Here is a 17,936-nt window from a genome sequence, read left to right on the forward strand (position 1 = left end):
ACTGTTTCACCCTGGGAAAATTGCTCCTGCTAGGTTTCCTCCCCTGAAAACCGGGAATGAAGGCTGATGAATATTAGCTTTAGCAAGAGATAGTCTTCTTATTTTGACACCTTAAGAATAGCTCTTCGCTGTTGGAGCTATTTGATCTCATTCAGTCTTCAGAACAGCACTGCCTAGGAGCTGGGATTACAGACAAGAACGCAGGGGCCACTAAAGTAACATGCCAGAGTCAGGCAGCCAGAAGGTGGCTGAGCTGGGATCCAGCTGCCATCTGTGTGATCTTTGGGTAGGCTCTGAACCTGTGGAGAGAGCTGTGTCTGGGGCCAGGCAGGACAAGAGCATTTTCACCCTAGTCCTACTCTGCAGTCAGGACTAAAGGCAGGTGCAGCCCAGAGTTGGGGCACAGACACCAGACAGGCACAGCCCAGAGGGTGGCCAGGAGGAAGCGTGGCCAGGACCAGCTGAGAGCTCACTGTGGAAGCAGGACCAGGCTTGCTGCTGGAGTTGGGAAGCCTGTCAATTTTTTGTCTTTGTTCCTGAGGCTGACTGGGCATCAAGCCATGCAGTTAAGTGACCGAAACCCTGGTCAGCAGTAGCAGGGGTAACAAAGGTTGGGCCTGGCATCAGGTGGTCCTCGTCCTGAATTCCAGCAACTCCATGTAGGGTCTGCATGACTTTAACCAGTGATAGGTCAATCTGTCTTTCTGCTTCAGCAGTAAAATGGGGTGAGAACCCTAATCCAGGTGTGCAAGAAATAACTGAAATTCTATTCCTGATGTCGTTGGCCACGGGCCTTGTGCAAAGTAGGTGCTCGGTGAGGCTGAGCAGCCCTTTGTCTGGCAGCCTGTTACTCTGTGATGAGCCATTTTTGGGGGGATCTCTTTCTGGGAGGGAGGGTTAGAATAGGGTGAAGGGTAGGTGTGAGGAGCATCTGGAGGCAAGTTATCACTCATGAAAAAAATGAACACAATTGTTTCCTCTAGTTTTATTCATCTGGAAAAGACAGAAGCAGCTCAGTGGGTTTATGTCAGCATGACAGGGCAGGATGCATATTTAAAGTGATGGAAATTATGTTGTTGATTTGAGTAAGCAAAAGAAAGAACATATACATACATGACACACACACACTGTCTATATGTGTATCTATATACATGTGCTTACAAATGCTTGGTGAAAAACATGGCTTATTTTTTCCTTCACTGTATAATAGCTTTATTGAGATATATTTCACATAACACAATTCACTTGTTTAGTGAACAGTGGTTTTCAGTATACTCACAGTCCTGTAACGATTACTATAATCAATATTAGAATATTTTTATCTCCCTCAAGAGAAACCCATCCCCATCAGTTAACACTCCCCATTTCTCCTCAACCCCCAAACCCTAGGCAACTACCAGTCTGCCCGCTGTCTGTAGATTTTCCCATTTCATTTATTTTTCAGCCTGTGTATTAAGTTAGTGCCTGTTCTGGGCAGAAGACATTCCTGTGTCCTACTAGATGGAGCTCTGAGCTAGCCTTGTAGGTGGGGAAGACCCAGATTCCCGAGGGACTCATGATCTGGCGCTGTCTTCACTGCATACCTGAATTCCAGGTTCTGGAGTGGGCAGGGGTTGCTGAGAACCCTCGCCCTTTGGCCTCTCCCGGGGAAGTGCTGCTGTGTGGTGCGCTCACTGTCAGCAGGGCTGTCTGGGCAGAACAGGCCCTAATTCCTGCTGTGGAGTGGGAGGGGACCCTGGTGGGGGCATAAATACATCTGCATTAAGCTGTTCTTGCACTGCTATAAAGGAATATCGGAGACTGGGTTATTTATAAAGAAAAGAGGTTTAATTGGCTCACAGTTCTACAGGCTGTACCAACAGGCACCAGCATCTGCTTGGCTTCTGGGAAGGGCTCAGGGAGCTTTTACTCATAGCAGAAGGCAAAGCATGAACATACATGTCACATGGCGAGAGCAGGAGCAAGGGGGTGGGGGGAAGGTGCCACACACTTTAAAACAACTGGATCTTGCGAGAACTCTGACTATCGCGAGAAAGGATAGCATCAAGCCATGAGGGATCCACCTGCTTGACCCACACACCTTCCACCAGACCCCATCTCCAACACTAGGATTACATTTCAGCATGAGATTTGGCAGGGACAGATACCCAAACCATATCAACATCTGAGTCTGACTTATCACCAGAGGAATGCAGGCTGTGGCAGGAAGTGAGTCCTCACGCCGGAAGGCCTGACGGCGGCCACAGTGGGTTTGAGAGGAAGCAAAGCCAGGCATACTGTGTTTCTCTGGGCCTTGTGCGATGCTTCAGATTCGGTTATGGAAGGATGAGGGATGGGGTTGAGGGGAAAGGGACGAGGAACATGGCAGAAAGAGGGAATTCTTCAGCAAAAACTGAGAGGAGTCAGAGTCCAATCACGGGGGCCAGTGCTCCCTCCAGGCCCCCTGTGGGCAGTGGAGCTGCAAAGGGAGGGCGATAGGACCCGATCCCTGTCTCCAAAGGTGGTCTGACAATGGAGTGTGACACACAGCCCAGGAGGCAGGTGGGAGCCCTGTGATCCACAGGGGCCCTGAGGAAAGCAAGTTGCATGGTCAGGGGCTGGCAGGAGGGCACCTCGGAAGTGGTCGTGTGGAGTCTGGCCACTGTTGGCCATCAAGTGAGGGTGCAGTAGTGGAGGTAGAGTGGGTCTCCAGGCGGCTGTGCATGTATCACAGCCTGGGCTGAGAGCGGAGGGCACACTCTAAGGGGGTGAGTTCAGGAGCCCTTATGATGCTTGGACTATTTGAAAGACAGGGGCAGGCACAGGGCATCTCCAGGCTGGTGTGGCACTTGGGGCAGCCAAAGTGGGAACGGGCCCTAGAACCAGGGAACAGAGAGGGCTGCCTGATAGGATTCACCACCTTCAGCCGGGAGACGCAGCCAGTCCGCAGCAACCATGCAAAGAGGAACTGGGAATGCTCTCCTCCCTCGCTACTGGCCCCTGCTCCTGCTCCCCATTGGCCAAACCTGGCCGGAAGTAGGAGGCCCAGGACCCTGTTGGTAGAGTCCTTGGACTGGCCTCCCTGGGACAGAACCGGTGGGGAATGGACTGCAGATACAGCACATACCTGCCCTGGAAGGGAGATCTGGCCAGCTGCAGTTTGCTAAAGCCACACCAGGTAATAGGAAAAGAGCCTCTTTATGATGGGCTGTGTTGCTGAACTTGGTCTTAGTTTGGCTCTGGCTGGCTATCCAGGGTGATCCAGCTGGCTGGTCTGGGAGGATATGTTGACCCAGCCATCAGCTGGCCTCTCTGGGTTCAGATCTTTTTGTTGCAAAAACCTACTCAGAGCTTGAGAAGAATGGACTTGGGATGAGCTAGAAAAACTGGAACAGCCCAGGCCCATGAGATCTGGGGTTTCCAGGTTATTTACTAGGGTGCCTGGTTGGTTCCTCATTCTCAGACAGCAGAGTTGGGCCTTGGCTATGACTCTTCCAGTTGAGGGACACTTCTGGGAGAGACATTTTCTCTCATCTGGGTTGACATGGCTTTTTCTTGGCTTTGGTGTTCTTTGAAATGTTATGAAATGCAGTATTTGACCCTGCCATGTCGTTCTCCATCCAGTGACACCCCCTAGCAATGCCCAATGAGCATACCAGTAATTTTAGGGCTAGAATATGCATTCCTGGGCCTTGGGGCAGCCCGGGCAAGTCTGCGGATCCTTGTGCATGCGTGTCACAAGAAAGGGTTGCCCACATGGAGTATACTGCCATGTTTGTCCACAGATAGGTAACAACAAATGCCACCTGCTTTCCCATAACCCTAGCAAAACACAGAACTTTGTAGACTTTGCCTGTTTGCCCTTGGACATTTAGGTATGTAGTACAAACATTAGAGTGCCTCAAACTATTGCAAAATTGCCAGGCCAAACACTAGGTAGGTTAATTATTTACAGAGACTGGATTGATTGTCCAAACCTGCACAAACAGATAGGCTTTTCCCTTGGGAGGCATCTTCAGCCTCTTCGCCTGTAAACTCTTGTATGCTTTTGTTCCAGTGTCATTTCTTTCTTTGCATTCAGTAGATAATCATCATGGCAATTATAATTTCAATGTTTATGCTATTTAGTATAGAATGAAGTTAAAACAACTTATTCCTCTACCAATAAACGCTTAATTCGATGGTAATTCCCATTTTGCATTTGCCATTATTAACATTTAGAGGGAAGGTTTCCTAAGATGTGGTCATGGCATAGACATGGAATTTCTGGTGGCAGAAGCTAAGTTAGAGACCTGGTTCCACCTCTTACTCTGGTCACTTGTCTTCTCCACACATGTGACAGTGACACTTGTCTCTCAGGGGGTTGTGGAGGAGTTTATGTCATATAAAGCCATGGTCATCATGCTTCTTGGACCCTGAAATGTTGTACGCTTGTTAGTCGTCATCTTGTTCTCTGTTACTGGCCATAGGTTTCACATCTGGCCTTTGGGTGAGTACATCCTCACAAACAGCTTTTATGGAGGGAGAAATGGTTCCAGATGTATCCTAGCTGCATCCTGCAGCACACTTCTATGGAAACCTCCGAGGAGCCAAACCTTGGTGCGTAACCTCAGGACCCCACATCCATCAGGCCCCACGCCCACTGGAAATACACCCTTTGCCCATCTGAGAGTGCACACACAGCCTCTGGCAGGCATCCACTCTGTACCTACACACAAAGTGTTACCACCTGCCTCCATCCAACAGGTGCTTATTGGGCACCAAAGTATACCTAATCCTGTGCTGGGAACGCCCACATGGTTGAGGTGTAACCCCTGCCCTTGGGTGCTCACAGGCTGTTAAAGGAATCAAACACAAGCCACAGAAAATTTCAGTACAGTGAAGGGCGTGCCATGTAAAATGTAGACAGGACCCTGACCCAGGTAGGTTGGATGTGATATCATTTAAATGTAATACCTCACCCCTGAGGCTTAAAGGATGAGTAGGAATTAGCCAAGGGAAGGGCAGAGTGCTAGGTGGGGTAAGTATGTCTGTCTCGTGAGATGCTTGTTTTTATTGTTATTTTAAAAAATCAGTTCATAATACTGTATTGTGTACTTGAAATTTGGTAAGATAGCAGATTTTAAGTGTCCTCACTGCCCCCATCCCAGACACACACAAATGGTAACTGCAGATGGTGATAGATTTGTTAAGTAATTTGATCGTAGTAGTTATGCGATGTATACATATAGGAAACCATCACATTGCACACCTTAGATATATACAGTTTTTGTTTGTCAATTAAATATTTCAAAATAAAAAAAAATACTAAGCTCACAAAGACTTACCAAATCTGGATCTCAAGAGCAAGAAATTAAATGTTGGTCAAAGGAAAAAAAGGGTCTTTCAGTAATGTTAGAGGGTAATAAAGGGGTCAGTTTATCAAGAGGACATAGTCCTAAACATTTATGTACCTAAAACAGATCATCAAAATACATAAAGTAAAAATTGATAGAACTGCAAGAAATTCTTCTATCTATAATTATAGTTGGAGTTTCCAACATTCCTTTCAAAAAGCGATAGAATCGCTAGACAGAAAATCAGTGACAGATTACAACACTTAAGAACACTGTCAACCAACTTGACTTAATTGACATTTATAAAACACACTATCCAACAGCAACAGAATATGCATTCTATTCAAGAACACATAAGTATGAACAGTACAGCAAGTCTCAAGAAATTCAAAAGGATTCAAATCATACAAAGTATGTTCCTTAACTACAATATAATTAAATTAGAAGTCCATAACAGAAAGATCTCTGAGAAATCCTCAGCTAAAGAATACACTTCTTAATAACTTTTGGTTCAAAGAAGAAATCAAAAAGGAAATTAGAAAGTAATATGAACCAAATGAAACTACATATGAGATCAACATTTGTGGGGTTCAGCTAAAGCAGTACTTGGAGGAAAATGTATAATACAAAGCACCTGTATTAGAAAAGAAGAAAGGTCTCTCTCAAATCACCTTAAGAAGCCAGAAAAGAGGAAATTAAACCAAAAGTAATCAGAAGAAATTAAATAAGAGACCAGTTTCTATAAATGTTTAAGGAATAAAATAACAAGGAAGTATTATAATCAATTTTATCTCAATAAAATTGACAACTTACAGGGAAGGATACAGATCCTTTGGGTCTTGCTTTTCACCTTTGTTAGGAAGAACCAGAGGAGCATTAATTCTCAGACGAATTTTGTCCACTCCTGAGGCAAAACCCTTTTCAGTACTTTACCTGATGCCTGGTGAATTATAAGGTTTTTTATTCTTGCCAGTGGAGGCAGGAACAATTCTCAGCATTGCATGAACTTTGGGGGTTGTTCCCTACAGTCCTTTCCCTAACCTGTGCTAATCCCTAGATGGTTCTTTCTCTAGCCTGTGCTAATCAGTACTCAACTAGAGACCTGAAGAGACCAGAACACTCTGTCCTCTCTGGCATTTTCCCTTTGAACTCAAGCTGCCTTGGGCTTCCAAGCCCCCTAGCCTTGTCAAATCTGGGAGACCCCTAGGCTCCACATGCACTGTCTCTACATGCGGCCTGGAAACTCTTCCAGCAGTATGCTGGGCCATTGCAGGCCTCATCACTTATTCCCATCACTCAAGGATCACTGTCTTTCATTGCCTCCTGTCCAGTATTTGGAAAGCTGCTCTTTTATATATTTTGTGTGGTCTGCTTGTTGCTTGTAGGAGGGCAAATTGAATTCCTGTTACTCCATCTTTTCCAGAAGTGGAACTTCATGTGGCCATTTAAGTGTCTTTGACCCCAAAACTGGTCATTATCCCCATGTAACAGGTGAGGGCCGAAGTAAATGGCCAAAGGTCAGAACCGAAATCTGCCAAACCCTAAATGGGCACTCTCATGGACGCCATGCATGACATGTCTCAGAATCCTTCTCCTGCCAAGTTAAGTACCATCCAGAATGGAATGGCATTCTCATGAGAACTGTCTCTAGGCAGAATCCTGTGAACACAGCCAAGAATTAGAAGTCCTCAGCTCTGAGGCCTGTGCTTCTCCCTCCACAGCAGTCAAGATTTCATATGCATGTGTGGCTGGAGGGTTTCTCTGAAAGGTTAGATCTGGGTTAGAAGGACGCAGCATAACTTCAACATAGAGCAAAAGCTCCAAAGACCCCAGAAGTTGCTTTCTGCCCACAGTGTGGACTGTTCGTGGAGAGCAGTGTGGTAGCAGTGTGGCAGTCACTGTGCAACAAGAAAGAAGATGTCTGTGGTGTGTCTCAATGCCATGTTGGGCTTGAGCACGTGAAGTTCACCTGCAGGCCCTAACTTGAGCACAGCACAGTTTTGCTAATCTATGACCAGCCTACAGAACCCAGTACTGCTAATGCAGGCACCTCTGTGTTCTTCTCAAGAGTGTGGAAAATAGCACCTCAATTCCTCCCTGGTTCGAAAAGATAGAGAAACGGTAAGTCCAGACTTTCTGATGAGGAAATGGAGCCTTCTGCTTTAAGGCACCAGAGGCCGTCTGAAACAGCAGACCCACCGGACATCCCCCAGGACATCTTTCTGTCATGGAGTGTGGCTGCTTTGCATTTTTTTCTGTGTGTGTGCAATGAAAAATCCAGATTTTCGGCCGGGCGCCGTGGCTCACGCCTGTGAGCCCACGCACTTTGGGAGGCTGAGGCGGGCGGATCTTGAGGTCAGGAGATCAAGACCATCCTGGCTAGCACGGTGAAATCCTGTCTCTACTAAAAAATACAAAAAATTAGCCTGGCATGGTGGCAGGCATCCGTGGTCCCAGCTACTCGGGAAGCTGAGGCAGGAGAATGGCGTGAACCTGGGAGGCGGAGCTTGCAGTGAGCTGAGATCACCCCACTGCACTCCAGCCTGGGCGACAGAGCTATACTCCGTCTCAAAAAAAAAAAAAAAAAAAAAAAGAAAGGAAAAGAAAAATCCAGATTTTCTGCAACAGTTTGTTACATTTATAATCACAAAGACCATGTTTAGCACAGTTAGTGTCCATGTGGAGTGACTGGGGCCTCTCTTGCCTGGCTAGTGGTTGTGGAAACAAGGGAGCTTGTGCTGGCAACACGTGCTCAGGGTCAGGCTCTCAGCCCTCCCCAGGACCGTTCAGCTTCAGAGTGCTCCCCTGTAGGATGGCCTCCCTCACATTCTGAGTGGGTAAATTCACAGTGGCCTCCCCAGCTCTGAGGCCTATGCTTCTCCCTAGACTCTCCTGCATCTTGCAAGTAGAGCAAAAGCTCCAAAGACCCCAGAAGTTGCTTTCTGCCCACGGGCTGCTGCTGCTAGTCAAGGGAGGAGAGGAGAGGAGACTCGAGGAGTGTGGAAGACAGAATGCCATGAAGGCCCTGGGCAGGTGTTGTTTGCTCCTCAAAAAGGAGTAATTTATTCTAATTAAGGGGCTGAAGAGGACTTCCTGCAGGAGGTAGTATTGGACCAGGCCTTTCACTGTGGCAAGAAATGCTGACTTTTCTGAAAAGGGTAATTTTGGTTACTTCCCTGATTTCAATGTCTGACATTTTACCCTGGAAACTTCAGTCACTGAAACTGAGCTTGATCAATTTCCAGCAGATCCTAGCCCCACATTTTATATTGGTGTAAGTGGAAATTCAAAGCTAGGAAAGAGGACTCTCATAGGGCCTTCACTTCGTTAGACAGGGTGTCTTCTGCTTATGGAGTCTGGATGCTGTCTTCCCAGCCTCGGTTTCCCTCCGTGTACAGTGACGGTGGACCTCGTGAATCACTGAGAGCAGATCTCCCAGAGGCAGGACCAGCTGTGCCCACTGCAGCCTCATAGCTTCACTGTTAGCACGAGCTCTCTTTACCTTTTTTTTTTTTTTTTTTGAGATGGAATTTTGCTCTTGTTGCCCAGGCTGGAGTGCAATGGCGTGATCTTGGCTCACCACAACCTCTCCCTCCCGGGTTCAAGTGATTCTCCTGCCTCAGCCTCCTGAGTAGCTGGGGTTACAGGCATGCGCCACCACGCCCGGCTAATTTTGTATTTTTAGTAGAGATGGGGTTTCTCCATGTTGGTCAGGCTGGTCTTGAATTCCTGACCTTAGATGATCTGCCCGCCTCAGCTTCCCAAAGTGCTGGGATTACAGGCGTAAGCCACTGTGCCCAGCCCTCTTTACCTTTTAAAATGGCATCCCCATCTTGCTTCCTGTCTGAAACACTGGACACAGCCCTGCCTCCAACTACTATGTTGACTCATCCTAAGAAAAGAAGAGCTACCAAGCATTTCAGCACAGCAAAACTTTCAGCTCAGAAGCTCCTTAGGAGTAAAGACTTCATTGTCAGAAACAGAGCCAGCCTCTGCATTCACCACCACCAGTCCCAGCATTTCTGTGGGGGTTGGATGTTGGATAGTCCTGGTTTATTTGAGCTGATTTGCCCTCCAGCTCATGAACTCCAATTCCCCCAGCTATGACATCACCACAGCCTCATTTATACCACAGGGCCATGGATGGGACAAACACATCATGAGGGCTGTGGTCTGCCTTTTTATTTCTTGGAAAGACAAATGCAACAAGATGCTAAGAATTTTATAGAAAACCACACATGCATGTGTGCATGCACACACAAACACACATACTCTCTTACACACACACACACACACACACACACCACTTATGGACTTCCTAGGGCAGTGTGGAACATGTACATGTGCATGCCTGCATCCACACATTGTAACTGCAGCATTTGAAGGCTTATTCTCTCATTTTCTAATAAAGGTCAGGGATAACATTTTTAATTCATTGAATTGTTCAAATTTAAAATTAAGATTTCTCTTTAATGTAGTAGAATAATGTAAATCACATTTCTCCTCATGAAGCCTTAACCGAAATGCATTTTTGATCTAAAAAGGGCTTTTCATCTGTTCTATGCTAAAAGGGAAGTGGAGCTGATTGGAGCAGCAGGCAGCAGGGGCCTGCATGAGAGAGAGGCCTGGGTTTAGGGGATGGCCACCTGTTGCATTGGCAGGACTTGATGGGTCTGAAGTGCTGAGTTGGGTGCCCGGTGAACAAGGATGCTGAGCTGGGGGCCCTGGTGTTCAGATTAAGAACACCTGCACCACACTCAGCCTGCCCCATGCTGTAAACAGTGCTTGTAAAGTCTTGTGCTTTGGCTGGAAAAATAATTAGTGAGAAGCAGGCATGTGTTCATGTTATGTGGTCCCTGCGACCTCTCCCCATGCCTCACCCTCCTATCAAGCTGGTCATTTTCATGCATGACCATGGTCCTATGGTTTGAGAAGAACACAGAGTAGGAGCTGGCACCAGAGTGGCCCCTGGTAGGCTCAGGTTCCATGCTCACTGCAGCCGCTGAATTGATAGAAAAAAACTGGACAAAATAAAACTGAACTGTCATTCTGTGTTTAAAATACAGTCTTTTGAGCATACAGCCAGCTGAGTACCAGCTCATGGTGTGAGGCCTGGGGAGTTGGCTGGGAGCCCTGCATTTGGCTAAAGCCCTACCTCCAGCCAGTGCCCTGCCTGGGAGAAGCCTTAGCCAGCTTGCTGGGCTCAGCCTGGACATCCAGGCAGAGAGGGACCTTCAAACCAGTCACCAGTAAGAGGAGTGACCGAAGGAACTGAAAGTAGGATGTAGGGTGAGGACATTTCAGTCCTTCCATCCTGGTACAGCTGGCCTCTGGAGCACACTGAGGACAGAACCAAGGCCTCTGGACCAAAGATCCAGGGAGGGAGATTTTCATTCAACGTATGTTGTCCAGCGGCTTGAGAGTTTGAGGTTGGATGAAGCTGACATGTATAGTAGTGAGTCCCCCATCTCTGTGAGGTGTTCAAGGAAATGCAGATAACTGCTCAAGGAGATTAGGTAGACTGGATTCATTAATTACTTTAGGGGTAAGATTACCTCGAAAAATGCTTCTTGGAATACTGATATTTGAGGGAAATATCAAAGCAGCCTCCCGAGCAGCCAGGGTGAGAGCTGCGGACAAGGTGGAGAACGTGTGGTGGTTGTGCACCTCTGCTGGGGGACGGGAGGGTGGGAGGCTGGTAGTTGGTAGGGGCACATCAGGGACCTAACTACATGGGAGGGAAGGAGAGTGGAAAGTGGGAAATACTCCAGAGTTCAGCCCTGTAGAGTTGCTGCCTACTCCTGGTACTCTGAGGTCGGGCTAGGTTGCGCAGCAGTCGCAGGCCTCCTGAGGGTGCCAGTAGTGTTCCTCAGATAGGACGAGTCATCTTCTCACTACATGTCTGATGCAGTACAGCAAGAGGATCATGTCATCCTTGTCCTCCAAGATCCAGGCCAGTGGACACCGGAGCTTCCTCAGTCCTGCAGCACAGAAGGGGGGCTGTGAAGTCCAGGCTGGCCACTGAGGGTCCAGCCGGAAGCCCCCCTTGGTCTCTCTGGTTATCAAAGGCTGGGACTGCACAATCCTCTTTGTCCCTGAAAGTCAGTGGTGAGCATTAGGGACTTCTACCCTAGAGCCCTGCAGGGAGGAGAGAAGCCACTGGCATCCATTCTGGGGAGACTCACTGGGTCAGGGCATGTGGCTTTGCCCCTCTGGTGTTTCTGCCCTCTTGACAACAGTTATGGGGCTACTCTGGACATGTGCACCCTGCCCAGCCTGCCCAGCCAGGGTCACCCTGAATCTCAGGATTCATCCGTCCTTGGAGCAGCAACACCATGCAGAGACGTGCATCACTTCTTACTTGCTTGCTCTGATCTTTCTGTGTCCCGTCGGTGGCGTGGGTCACAGAGTGCCTCTTGCTTAAGGGAAAACCAAGTGTCAAAGAAGCTGAACATGAAGCAATTCAGCCCCAAAGTTAGAGACTAAGTTCCTCTAACCTGGGGGCTGAAGACTATTGTCTTAGCTGCTGCTGTGCTTGGAGAAGTTCCTTTCCCTCTGCACTTTCCCAAAAGGAGGTGTTTGTGGACCCTGGGATGCCCGCAAAGAGGGGTGTGTGCACCTCAGGACACTGGATGGTTCAGTGAGGTTTGGGGAGAGGGCATCACAAAGTCTATTTATAGTGATTGTATCTGAGAATTAAGAAATGTTTTTTCCTGATGTTGAAGAATGAACTGGCAGTGCTGACCTGACACTGGCCAGATGCCCTGTGTCACTTGCAGGAGGGAGGCGGGGACATCACTTCTGAGACAGAATGAGGACAGGACCACCCTCCCTTGGCTGTTCCCTTGTAGTAAACACGTTGTTGATTCCAGGTTCTGTGGTTACTGGTCTTGTTATTTAGAAGACTCTGTCAGGGTGACTGTGGGGGTCACTCATAGCACATGTCGGCACACGGGGAGTTGCCAACTTATGCTGTTTGTTATTTTGTTCTCTTTTCCAAATGACAAGCCCTCCAGGCTGTGACCTCTCTGAGGCATCACGTAACTATCACTAGATGCATCCTGGTCAGTGATTTCTGAAACAGAAGGACAATTGAGAAGGGAAATACCTTTTGAAAGAAACTGTGCCATAAAGAGAACATTCTGAACATGGAGGTTGGATGGACACGTCATTTTGTTGACAGGAATAATGTGTGGTGCCCACTAACTCTTTCTTAAGAATAGAGTTTCCTGGTGGGAAAATCTTATAGACTGAGAATTTCAGTGGATTTTCATCACATTTGTTAAAATATATAACAATACAACTTCTGCTTGGTTCGTGAAAATAAGTGGCACAGGGAAAGACAGACATTTCTCAGTCAAATTTCAACAAAGACCTTTGCATTTGTGGATGGATTAAGAGATATATGATGATTTGGGAAGGACAGCAGCTCTGATAGCCCATTAATCCAAACGTGGAAATAAGCAGAATGTAGACACAAATTTTTAAATCACAATGCCATAAACCTAGATTATGGTTTTTAATCAAAGCATATTCAATTACATTGTTTTCACTAAAATACTATTAACATTAACAATGGTATTTTGGAGAGAGCAGTAATTTTTGTGCCACTAATAAATAAAACAAAGCTATTATTTTAGAAAATATTCTTTACTTTCTGTTTATGTCACCCTTTACAAACCTTTCTTTTGTGTATATTGAAGCCTGATGTGTTAACACATAATTAATAATGTGGGTCCTATAGAGAGGTGTTTGTCCAGAATGTCATTATTGATGAGAACATGAGTTGAAAGCAGCCCCGGAGACCATCTGAGGCTGGAAATTGAAGGTTTCTGACCTTTGAGCATGACCCAGAATAAGTCAGCACTGTGCCCAGACAGCCGCTGCGTGGGCAGAGCGTGGCTCCAGCCCATCTGGGCAGCCAGACCCCAGCTCTGGTCTGACCGGGAAGGTTATGGTCCCTGGGTTTCTTTTGTCCTCATCTGCTTCTGGTCTATGCTCCTTAAGGGACAGGAAGAAACACCTGGTGCCGTCTATCTCCATGGGTCGCACTGATTCGCTGGCATTGTCTTCCCAGAACACACTTGCACCAGGCCTGCCCTGCATGCCCTGCCTGGCTTCACACACACCCCCATCCTCGTACCTGGCCCTCAAGGCTCGGGGCCTCGTCATCTCTATCCTTGGAAATCTCCACTTCTCTGTTTTAACTGGTGGAATCACTGTGTGCAGTCTAGCGGCATATTCGTGGCCAGCTCAGCTCTGATAATATCAGTACTGCCAGAAAGCAGCTGTGCTCTTTAGGCTTAACTAAGGGGCGTGCTGTCCCCTCAGCCCTTGTTAAGTACAACCCTACAAGTGTTCCCTCTAAAAGTGGGTGTGTTACAACCATACACCCATTTTACAATAAGGAAACCACAGCACAGTGAGGCTGCATCTGCTGGCTGGGTCACCAGCCACCTAGGGGGACATGAACCAGGGGAGCTGGCTTCCAAACCATGGCTTGTGGTGGCCAGGCCATGGGCCGCTCCACAAGGGCAATCATTGCACAGTTTTTACTACATTCAAGAGTTTGATGCCTCCATAAATGCTGACACATACTTAGAGTATTCCCCAAGCTTCACTCCTTTCAGGAGTTGGGTTTTGTGTGAGGAAACACAGGGACCCCGGTGGCTTCTGCCTCCTAGGGCTGTGCTGGGTCCTGCCAAGAGCACTTCTTGAGCCCTCACAGTGGTCTGTGAATGGGGCCTTTGCTGTCAGCTTAATCAGTCTCTGCAGGGTCCTACAGCTAGCAGTAAGCAGGCTGGGACTCACCTGCTCCTGCCACCTGCTCTGCCGTGTCCTCTCCCCATGGTGGGACCCTTTGGGTCTTTACTCTTTGCCCCAGGGGGCTGGAAGTCGGCACTCAGATGAGCTCATTGGCCCTGGATCTGCCCCTGCCCTAGGTCCCTGCAGGGTTCTACTTGTCTCAGTGCCCAGAGGGATGTGGCTCTAGTGAAGACCAGAGAGATTCCAGAGGAAACAGGAGCCTTAGGAAGGTGTCTGCCCCACCTGGGCGTGAGGCATTCTAGGACAGGTGCCCTGCGGGGCACATCAGGAGCTGCCTGGGGGCTGGTGGAACCTGTGGATGGGCACATGCCTGAGAAAGAGTTGCTGTAGCATCTGGTCCCTAAGGGGTGGCAGAGGGCAGGGCGGACCCTGGAAATGAGGTGAAGCCATAGTTTGTCCTTTGGACATTCTAGCAGATGAGGTGGTGACTTAGGCAGACATCTGCAGATCTTCCCTACCCAGTAACATGGATCTAGTCTTGCATCTAGTGGGGAGGAGGGACAGGAGCGTGGATGTAGACCATCAGCATACCTGGAGTCCAGTTTGGATGATTAGAAGGAAGTGTGCGGTGGGGACAAGTGAAGGCAGCGTGAGTGGACGGGACTAATGGAGGCTCATGATACCCCAGGCAGAGGAGGAGCGAGAGGACATGGAGAAGGTGAAGCTGGACAACAGGCGCATCCTCTTCAACCTCCTGCCGGCCCACGTCGCCCAGCACTTCCTCATGTCCAACCCTCGGAACATGGTGAGCACCCGGCCTGCTCCTGGCCAGCACTAGCCTGACACTGCTCTGGCCACCCCCCTCGGCGCTCACCTGGCTGACCCTTCCTGACCCATCCTTTGAACTTCCAGGACCTCTACTACCAGTCCTACTCCCAGGTGGGCGTCATGTTTGCCTCCATCCCCAACTTCAATGACTTCTACATCGAGCTGGACGGTAACAACATGGGGGTGGAGTGTCTGCGGCTTCTCAACGAGATCATCGCCGACTTTGACGAGGTGAGGCTGTGCGTCGCCATCCTGACCCCGCCTGGTTGTGGTGGTGCATCCTGCTGCATGGGCAGAGCGTGTCTCACAATATGTCACATTCTTCGTAGCTGGAATGAGAGAAAACAAATCCCGGGAAGCACAGGCATTCTGTCTCCTTTGGGATCCAGACCAACCATGACAGGAGAGAAGGGGGTCTTGACTCTAGGTTGGGGGGCCAGGGCCACTGCGTGGGGCTGGGTGTTTGTCCTCCATGTTGTAAATGTCAGGGCTGGGACATCTACAGTGGCCAGGGCTGGGCACCCTTGTCTACAGATGGGCAGGCAGGTGGGCGCCTCCAGGCCCTTGTCTACAGATGGGCAGGCAGGCACGCACCCTTGTCTACAGATGGGCAGACAGGTGGGTGCCTCCAGGCCCCCCCGACAGCCAGCCAGGCACTGTGGCAGCCCCACCACCCCTTGTCATTGGACCTGATTCTCCTGGTGGCTGCGAGCTCACCTGTTGGGGACAGGAATGTGTCCTGTACTGTCCTGCCTCACCTCTTCTTGCCAGTGTAGTCCTAGAACTTGTCTGCCCAAAGCAAAGAAGACATGTTGCTTTCCTGATTGTGTCCATCGGCTCTGCTGTTGCTCCTGGGGGCTGACGGCTGCAGCGACTTTTCTCAAATGTTATGTCATGTTTAACAGTTTTATGTTTTAAACAAAGCTCATGGAAAAAGACTTTTACAAGGACATAGAGAAGATCAAGACCATCGGGAGCACCTACATGGCCGCTGTGGGGCTAGCGCCCACCTCGGGGACCAAGGTGAGTGCAGCCTGGCGCTGCCTGCTTGGGGACTGGGTCCCAGCTCTGCCCTAAACTGCTCTGGGACCCTGGGTAGCTTCCACACTGGGGTTTGTTTGCCCTCTGTGTTGGATTACGGGAGCAGCTTGAGTGCTGTTTTTGTCCGTGGCTGGCTCTCTCCAGACACAATCTCCTAGGGAAAGTCAGCACAGAAGGCACCGGAGCTTCCTCCAGCCCCAGCCCTGCCCTGCTAGACACCTCCCCCCAGAACCCTCACCCTGCCCCTGCTCCATTACCTCCCACACTGGCCCACCTCCTCAGCAGCCCAGTCCCTCCCCCACCAGCCCCCACCTTCCTCCCTGCTTGCCCCTCTCTTCTCCTCCCATCAGCCTTGCACTCTCCTTTTCCACAGTAGAACTATGAATAAATACAAATAATTATTCTGAATAGGTCTAGATTTATTAAAGAAGTTGAATCAATAATTAATAATCTTCTGAAACAGAAAGCACCAGATTGAGATACATACACTGGTGAATTCTACCAAATATTTAAGGAAGAAATTACACCAATTCTCTACAATCTCTTCCAGAAGACAGAAGCAGAAGGAACACTTTCTAACTCATTCTGTAGGCCAGCATTACCTGAATACCAGACCCAGACAAAGACGTAATAGAAAAAGAAAATTACAGACCAATATTTCTCATTAATATAGATGTATAAACCCCCAACAAATATTAGCACATTGAATTCAATAATGAATGGAAAGAATTATATACTAAAACTGCATTGGATTTTTTCCAGATATACAAGGCTGTTTTAGTATTCCAAAATTCATGAAATTTCATCAAATCAACAGGATAAAGAAGAAAAATTACATAATCGTATCAATTGATGCAGAAAAATTATTTAAGTCTAACACCCATTCCTGGTTTTTTAAAAAAACTCTCAGTGAACTGGCAATAGAAGACAACACCTCAGTTTGATTTAAAAAATTTTGCAAAATACCCATAGCTTGATATACCTAATGGAGGGAAACTAAATGCTCTCTAAGATGAGAAGCATGGCGAGAATATCCTCTCTCACCATTTCTATTCAACATTTTACTGGAAGGCAGTAAGACAAGAAAGAAAACAGAAGGCATACAGACTGAGAAGGAATCTGCTTGCAGATGACATGACTATACGTAGAAAATGCAAAAGAATTAACAACAGCAATAACAGAAAAAAGCCCCTGGAACTAAGAAGCAATTATAGTAAGGTTCCAGGATATAAAGTGAATATATAAAAGCTCATCATTTCTCTGTATGCCAGCAATGAACAATTGGAATTTGCAATTACAAACAAAATGCCATTTATAGTAGTAGCCAAAAAAATGAAATACTAGGTATAACTCTAACAAACTATGTACAAGATCTATATGAGCAAAACTATAAACTTCTGATGGAAGAAATGAAAGATATAAGTAATTGGGGAGTCAGTGTTCCTGCATCGGGAGAGTCAGTATTGTTAAGATGGCAGTTCTTCCCAATTTGATTTATAGATTTAACACAAGTACAATCGGAACTCCACCACCATATTCTGTGTCGTTGACAAAATGATCCTAAGTTTTTATGGAAAGTAAAAAGACACAGAATAGTCAACACAATATTGAAGCAGAAGGACAAAGCTGGAGGACTGACACTACCCAACTTCAAGACTTACAAAGCTGTAGTAATCAAGACAGTGTGGTATTGGCAAAAGAATAGGCAAATAGATCAGTGCAACAGACTAGGGAGCCCACAAATAGACCCATAGACATACAGTCAACTGGTTTTTGACAAAGGAGCAGTAGCAATACCATGGAGAAAAGATAGTCTCTTCAACAAACAGTGCTGAAACAATTGGACATCACATGCAAAAAAAAAAAAAAAAAAATGAATATAGATGCAGACTTTACACCCCTCACAAAAATTAACTCAAAATTGATAATAAGCCTAAATGTAAAATGCAAAACTACAAAACTTTTAGAAGATAACATAGAAGAAAA

The 17,936-nt window shown here is 47.5% G+C and overlaps 1 protein-coding gene across 1 annotated transcript in view; it reads left to right on the plus strand.

Annotated features, from left to right (window-relative positions):
- Positions 1–17,936, plus strand: part of ADCY1 (adenylate cyclase 1) — a 147,775-nt gene that overhangs the window by 113,482 nt on the left and 16,357 nt on the right. Inside the window, exons 15-17 of the mRNA XM_008968790.5 lie at positions 14,770–14,886; positions 14,994–15,140; positions 15,834–15,932. Of these exons, the coding sequence (XP_008967038.2) occupies positions 14,770–14,886; positions 14,994–15,140; positions 15,834–15,932 (363 nt within the window). The remainder of the gene's footprint in view (positions 1–14,769; positions 14,887–14,993; positions 15,141–15,833; positions 15,933–17,936) is intronic.

This window comes from Pan paniscus, chromosome 6 (genome assembly GCF_029289425.2).
Source record: "Pan paniscus chromosome 6, NHGRI_mPanPan1-v2.0_pri, whole genome shotgun sequence".
Taxonomy (NCBI): domain Eukaryota; kingdom Metazoa; phylum Chordata; class Mammalia; order Primates; family Hominidae; genus Pan; species Pan paniscus.